The following is an 8001-nucleotide window of genomic DNA, read 5'->3' on the forward strand; positions in this document are numbered from 1 at the left end:
TACCTCACTTACAAACTTTCCAGTTCAAATAAGCAATTTCTTTGGGAGAAGATCATATGTAAAAATATTAGAGCTCTCTTAAACCTACAACTCCATTAGCTTGATGAAGTGTGAACATAATCTGGGCTCAATGCTTCTGAATTACTCTTGTCCACTAAAAGTTGGTAGGTTTGAATGCTATAATGTGTCTTTGAAAGAAAAGGTCTCTAGAATTTAGCATATTTTAGAACATATTTTTTCCCTTAACTGTGTTCAAGAATCCTGCACTCCTGGATAGGAAGAACAAATATTGTTAAAATGTCGATACTACCCAAAGCAATCTACGTATTCAGTGCAATCCCTATCAAAGTAACACCAGCATTCTTCACAGAGCTAGAACAAATAATCCTAAAATTTGTGTGGAACCAGAAAAGACCCCGAATAGCCAAAGCAATCTTGAAAAAGAAAACCAAAGCAGGAGGCATCACAATCTCAGACTTCAAGCTATACTACAAAGCTTAATCATCAAGGCAGTATGGTATTGGCACAAGAACAGACACTCAGATCAATGGATCAGAAGAGAGAACCCAGAAATGGACCCACAAACGTATGGCCAACTAATCTTTGACAAAGCAGGAAAGAATATCCAATGGAATAAAGACAGTCTCTTCAGCAAGTGGTGCTGGGAAAACTGGACAGCGACATGCAGAAGAATGAACCTGGACCACTTTCTTACACCATACACAAAAATAAACTCAAAATGGATGAAAGACCTCAATGTAAGACAGGAAGCTATCAAAATCCTCGAGGAGAAAGCAGGCAAAAACCTCTTTGATCTTGCCCACAGCAACTTCTTACTCAACACATCTCTGGAGGCAAGGGAAACAAAAGCAAAAATGAACTACTGGGACCTCATCAAACTAAAAAGCTTCTGCACAGCAAAGGAAACAGTCAGCAAAACTAAAAGGCAGCCGACGGAATGGGAGAAGATGTTTGCAAATGACATATCAGACAAAGGGTTAGTATCCAAAATTTATACATACAGAACTTCTCAAACTCAACACCCAAAAAACAAATAATCCAGTGAAGAAATGGGCGAAAGACATGAATAGACACTTCTCCAAGGAAGACATCCAGATGGCCAACCAACACATGAAAAAACGCTCAACATCACTCATCATCAGGGAAATACAAATCAAAACCACAATGAGATACCACCTTACACCTGTCAGAATGGCTAACATTAACAACTCAGGCAGCAACGGCGGCACTATCGACAATAGCCAAAGTATGGAAAGAGCCCAAATGTCCATCGATGGATGAATGGATAAAGAAGATGTGGGGTGTGTGTATGTGTATATATATATATATATATATATACACATACACACACACTACATATATATATATATACACACACATATATATGTATATATACGTATATATGTGTGTGTATATATATATGTATATATATATATATATATATATATATATATATATATATATATATATATATGATGGAGTATTACTTGGCAATCAAAAAGAATAAAATCTTGCCATTTGCAACTACATGGATGGAACTGGAGGGTATTATGCTAAGTGAAATTAGAGAAAGACAAAAATCATATGACTTCACTCATATGAGGACCTTAAGAAACAAAACAGATGAACATAAGGGAAGGGAAACAAAAATAATATAAAAACAGGAAGGGGGACAAAACAGAAGAGACTCATAAATATAGAGAACAAACAGAGTTGCTGGAAGGGTTGTGGGAGGGGGGATGGGCTAAATGAGTAAGGGGCATTAAGAAATCTACTCCTGAAATCATTGTTTCACTATATCCTAACTAATTTGGATGTAAATTTTAAAAAATAAAATTATTTTAAAAAAAAAAACCAACACACAAAACCAAAAAAAAAAAAAAAAAGAATCCTGTATTGTTGTCTACCAAAATAATTCTAGATTCCTCAGACTGGCATTGAGAACCTTTCATACGATTCTGGCCCACTTTTACATCCTATTTACCCATGTATTCTTTTATTTACTAATTAGACTGTTTTCTTTGTTGGAAATTTGTGCGTGTTTCTAACTCTGCACATTTAGTCTTACTGTTCCTAATATCTAGAATGCCCTCCCCTCATCCCTTTAATTTTTTCTTTTAAAAATTTTTTCCATAATTAAAGATTCATCTTAATGTTCTCTTTAGTCAAGGATGATTTCTCCTGCTTCTGAGTCCCTAGAATTTTCATCCTTTTGATGAAAAAGCTTACTAATAGTAAAATATTTTTTAAAAGTTTCCTCTGTATCCATGTTTTTAAAAAAAATCTAATTTCTTTTTTTTTAATCATTTTATTTAGTAAGCCAAAATAGTATGGCATAATGGTTAAAAAGCATGAGCTTTGAAGCAAGACAGATCTAGGTACAATTCCACTTTTATCTCTATGGATTTAACTTGTCCAAGCTTCTGTTTCCTCAGCTGTGAAATGAAGAAGATAGTATTTACCTCACAGGCTGTAGTTAGGATTAAATGTGATAACACACATACGCAATGCATTTAGTGCCTTGCAAGTAGTAAACTCAATAAATAATAGCTATTATCATTATTATCATTATTTTTTGGTCTTATTACATATGTTCATTTTACTATGTATGGTATAACTTTGGGGAAAACAAGTGGGCATAAAATATTAGCCCAAAACCTTACGTAGGTCTTTCCATTCAGTGCTCTTTTCACTGTCCCATACCTAGTATTGTCTCCCTACTTTCTCCACCACCACCACTGTAATTTCTCTAAGAAGAGGAACTATCTTTCTCAACCACTTTTTTCTGTCTTCGGTGTATTACAGGATGGCTTGCAATGTAATAAATATACCATAGCTAATAACTATAGGGCTTTGAATTAGCAGTTTAGAAATCAGTTGTTAACCACCCTTAAATGATAGTTTGTAAGGGGTTTTGAACAAATAAGTGGCTTCCTATCAGATTCCCATTGGTAATCATTCAGTATCAAAACACCATTAACTATATGAATTTTAGTGCAAGTAGTTAATTTTACATTTTTTTGTAATATGGTTAAAGTTAAACTTTTGCTTTCATTAGCTTTGACTTAAAATCTTTTATTTCCAGTAACTATGGTGGTTTTTTTAAGAATAGTAAATTAAATGTTTTATGTTATATAAATGAACATTACCCTTAATATTCACTGTTTAGAAAATTAGTAGTTTAATAAATTTTAAGCCACACATGGTAATATATAACTCTCATTTCTTGAGTTACTAAATACTGTCAATAATTTCTCTTAGGTTCTAATACTGTCAAACAATCTTCTAAAAAAGCTTCCCCATGGTCTTGGAAACCTTAGGAAGTTAAGAGAATTGGATCTAGAAGAGAACAAATTGGAGTCCTTGCCAAATGAAATTGCTTATCTTAAGGATTTACAGGTAAAACATTATCCTGGTGATTTTATCGTTCTATGACTAAAGTTTTTGGGGTGCATTCCAAATTGTGCATTTTTCTTAAGAATTTGATCTAATTCTTGAATTAGAGATTTTTCTGTTGTAGCAGTAAGGCTCAGTTTTATGCTTATGTAGCCTGCTTTTTGTTTTCTAACAAATGATATATTTTGAAAGTAAAATTTATTGAGTGATTCTTACCCAATCTAATTTACTTATTAATTTCTTATTAGTTTAGTAGATGTATTGTTTTACATTTACATCAGTAGTAAGGAATATATATGTATTTCTCTTTTGTTTTGTTAATCTTTTAGAAATTAGTCTTGACAAACAACCAGTTGACTACCCTTCCTAGAGGCATTGGTCACCTTACCAATCTCACACATCTAGGCCTTGGAGAGAACCTACTTACTCATCTTCCTGAAGAAATTGGTATGAACCTTTTGGATGCTTGACTCTGTACTTACTAATTTGCTCTTGTATGTTCAAGCAGTGTTTCAGATAGGACAAATCTGTTTTTGTCATCTGATGTTACATCAGAGTCAAGATTTTTTATTTTGTATTTTTATAGAGCACCAGTTCTTAGTTCGTTGGTTAGTTTTGGTGAGATTTCCGCATGGGGTATTAGAGTTAATATTTTATTTGAGAATGTTTTAGCATACTTACATTTCCAGTATTTAACCTTATTTTAGAAAAGTTATCCTCTGTTTCCTCTACATTTAAAAATTATATAAACTTGAATTAAATTAGTAATATCCAATGCCAAAAGAACATTTCCTTATGAGGTTTTAGGATATTTGATTAAATTAATATTTGACAGTACTTTCAAATTTTCTAAGTGTTCATATCCATCATTTCATATAATCAATATGACTACCTTGAATTTTAGGCAATTCAAGTTGTAACCCCATTTTACAAAGAGAATCGATTGAGGTCACATTATAGTTCTTAAATTAGTAGTTTCACGCATTATTTTCTTGCATATATACCATGCTGTTTCAGACGCTTTTTAGAATAGTGATTAAGAATGAGTTTGGAATTGGGGTGCCTGGGTGGCTCAGCTGGTTAAGTGTCCGACTCTTGATTTCAGCTCAGGTCATGATCCTCATGGTTGTGAGATCGAGCTCCATGTTGGGCTCCACTCAGGGTGTGGAGCCTGCTTAAGATTCTCTTTCCCCCTCTTCCTCTGCTTGTATGTGCACGTGCTCGCTCTCTCTCTCTCTCTCCCCCTCCCCCCTCACCCCCGTCTCTCTCTCTCTCAAAAAGAATGATTTTGAAGTTATAATGTAAATTATACTTCAATTAAAAAAAAAGAAGTAAAATAGACCATTCAAAATCTGGCCGTGCTGCTCATTGGCTTTATGGCTTTGGATAAGCCATAAGCCTTTAGGTTTTCTACTTGTGCAAAGGAAGGATGATAATAGTAACTTCTCATAGGGTTGCTCTGAATATTAAGTAAAATCTTAAATGTGAATATCCATTACCCGGTAGCCATTATTTTCATTAGTCTTCTGCATACAGCTATCAAATATTACAGATTTTTAAGTTTAAAAATTAGAAAACACTGGAGGTGACTTCATTTTTAGTATGTTTATTCATCTAGCCTCATGTGATTGCAGGAGACATTTGCCTACAAAGCGTGAATATCCTAAGAGAGTCTAAGATAAATTTTTCAAAGATTACATAACTTGATTTTTGGCTTCCTGCCACATATGTGATAACCTCTCTTTGTGAAGGATTTATATACCCAGTAACAAAAATCTTTCCACATGATAAATTTATTAGTAAAAGAGATTATCACAGTATCTATAATAGGAAAGTGATGATAAGCACTGATTTACAATAAACTTACCTCTGGAGTTTTGAAAAAATGCATACCAATGCCAAGTTGTTCTGAACAGAATCCTTGGAGATACAGCATGTGTGTTAAAAAAAAAAAAAAAAAAGTTTAAAAACCTACCATAAAGGAAGAAATTCTGGTTTAATTGGTATGGAGTGTGACCTGGATATAAGGGTTCTTTAAATTGGCCCCACTTGATTTGAATATGCAGCAAAATCTAAGACTGTGGTTGTAGAGCTTTAAAACTAAGAGACAAGAGGAAGAGGAAATATGTATTCAGTGTATATAATGCCCACATCATTCCCAATTGAATTTCTAAAATAGTAATGAATTAAAAAAAATTTTTTTAATGTTTTCTTATCTGAGAGACAGAGAGCAAGCAGGGAAGGGGCAGAGAGAGAGGGAGACACAGAGTCAGAAGCAGGCTCCAGGCTCTAGGCTCTGAGCTGTCAGCATAGAGCCCGATGTGGGGCTCGAACCCACGAACAGTGAGATCATGACCTGAGCCGAAGTTGGACATTTAACCAATTGAGCCACCCAGGTGCCCCTAAAATAGTAATGAATTTGTTAAAAAATAGTAATTGATTTTCTTTCTCTTTTTTTCTTTTTTTTTCTTTTTTTTTTTTTTTTTACAGGTACACTGGAGAACCTAGAAGAACTGTATTTGAATGACAACCCCAATCTACATAGCCTTCCCTTTGAGCTGGCTCTTTGCAGCAAGCTTTCAATCATGAGTATTGAGAACTGTCCACTCAGTCACCTTCCACCTCAGATTGTTGCTGGGGGTCCTTCTTTTATCATTCAGTTCCTAAAGATGCAGGGTCCATATCGTACCATGGTCTGATACAAATCTGCTGGTCCCACACACTGTTCAAAAATAGACTGCCATTAATGTTTCATATCTATATCTGTATCTATTTATGTAGATATCGATATATTTGGCAGATTTATAAAGACTGCATTATGTGTTTCTGCTAATAGAGGAATCATAGCCATTTAGATTTTTTTTTTTAATTCTGTACAAAAGGCTTATATAAGTTTTCTTTGCTGAACTTGATGGATGTTTTTCTGTTGTGTAATATGATAATGCCAGTTTGCTTAAAACATTTGCCAACAAATTATGAAGTTATTAAATTTAAGGGCCAGAGGTAGTATAGTTACATATACTTTCTCTTAGCAAAAATAATGGACAGTTTTGTTGCAACTTTTTGTATACATTTTCCCCTTACCAATTGTCAGATCATTATAGTATTATAGGCCCTAAAAGTAGAATTTTTCTTTAACTTATTTTGAAATTTGAGATTTAAATTTTATATATTGTTTACAGTCAGAGTAAATCACTGGATTTTTTGTTGTTGTTGTTTGATTTGCTCTGTTTTAATCAGTGAAATCTAGTTTATATCCTCTGCTAAAGAATTTGCATCAGCTGGTTTAAATATTAAAAGATATTTGCTTGTTGAAACAACTGGCAAGTGAAAAGATACAGTCAAAAATTCTAGAATTCCTTTAATTGTGTTTCTCTGATCAATTGTAAAGCAAAATATCTGAAGTGAGTCTTTAGGTCGGGGGGAGGGTATTGAGACCTTTTCTAGTATAAATAAATATCTTTTCTTAAGTTTGGGGGAACAGAAACTTGTAGTATGAAAGTTGTCACTCCTGAAAGTTGCAGAATGACAAAAACTAACATTAATTTGGCAAAACAAAAACAAACCCTACACACCCATACACACACACATTCTATATATGTATATACAATGCTATATAGATATGTATTTATTATATCATAAACTACAATAGGTAACTTTAAGGATTTCTCCCTAGCCTTGTACAATGAAATGAATGTTTTTTCTTTGAACACTGCAATATATGTATGTTTCAAGGTTATTTAACAGTGTACTATGGTTTTATATCTTGACTTGCCTTGTACATCTTTCAGTTCTGGAATATCTGCGTCTAAGCACAATATCTTCACACTGTGCTGTATTGCTGCTGAACTAAATGCACTTTTCCCCACATGTGGGGCACTGGCTTCAAACAATTCAGTTCAGTACCTTTGATTTTAATCTCATCTTTCCTTTCTTGGTAGTTGTTAATACAATTATGGAGAAGAGGCACATTGTATAGAAGCCATTGACAGTTCAGTGGAAGTTCTGTAAGATGTGCATGTGCTATTTGATACATTTTCTTTTGCTTTACTGCTTTTAAGGCTAGCAGTATTGTAAGTGTGTGCCCCTTATACAGTAATCTTACTTTTGGTAGTGTCAGCCTAAGTCGATTTAATTATTGAAGAGACAGAGCAAGTGCATTCTAGATATCATCCTAGAAAACACTTCCCATATAACGAATATTATGTATAATTAAGTATTGCTGCTTGGTTTTCTTTTTTTTTTTTTCTCCCATTTAGATGGGCATTGTGTTTTAAATAAAACCATTTTTTAATTGAAGCTGTATTAAGGTAGAAATTTGGAATGTTTTGCTTTTTCTGGCACTCAAAATCAAGACTAAGTTTGTGGTTGAACCTGTATTCATAATTGGCAATTTTTTAAGGAACAAGTAAGAAATGGAAGGCAGGTGAAGATATAAAACCCTAGAATGCTTAAATGTGCTGTAAAACTATTGTAGATGTCACTGGATTTTACCAAGTAATATCCTTTCTTCTTTTTTTCCATCTACTGTGGCTTTTCAGTTAAAATTTTGTTTATAAAAGGAATTTGTTTATTACAGCTCTA

The 8001-nt window shown here is 33.5% G+C and overlaps 1 protein-coding gene across 5 annotated transcripts in view; it reads left to right on the plus strand.

Moving 5' to 3' along the window:
• The window catches only part of SHOC2 (SHOC2 leucine rich repeat scaffold protein), a 107631-nt gene extending 99630 nt beyond the window's left edge, over positions 1–8001 (plus strand). For all 5 annotated transcript variants that reach the window (XM_042908956.1, XM_042908952.1, XM_042908955.1 and 2 more), the window contains 3 exons: positions 3283–3420; positions 3747–3864; positions 5908–8001. In XM_042908956.1, coding sequence (XP_042764890.1) covers positions 3283–3420; positions 3747–3864; positions 5908–6116 — 465 coding nt within the window. In that variant the 3' untranslated portion in view covers positions 6117–8001. The remainder of the gene's footprint in view (positions 1–3282; positions 3421–3746; positions 3865–5907) is intronic.

The sequence above is a fragment of the Panthera leo genome, chromosome D2, assembly GCF_018350215.1.
Source record: "Panthera leo isolate Ple1 chromosome D2, P.leo_Ple1_pat1.1, whole genome shotgun sequence".
Classification (NCBI taxonomy): Eukaryota; Metazoa; Chordata; class Mammalia; order Carnivora; family Felidae; genus Panthera; species Panthera leo.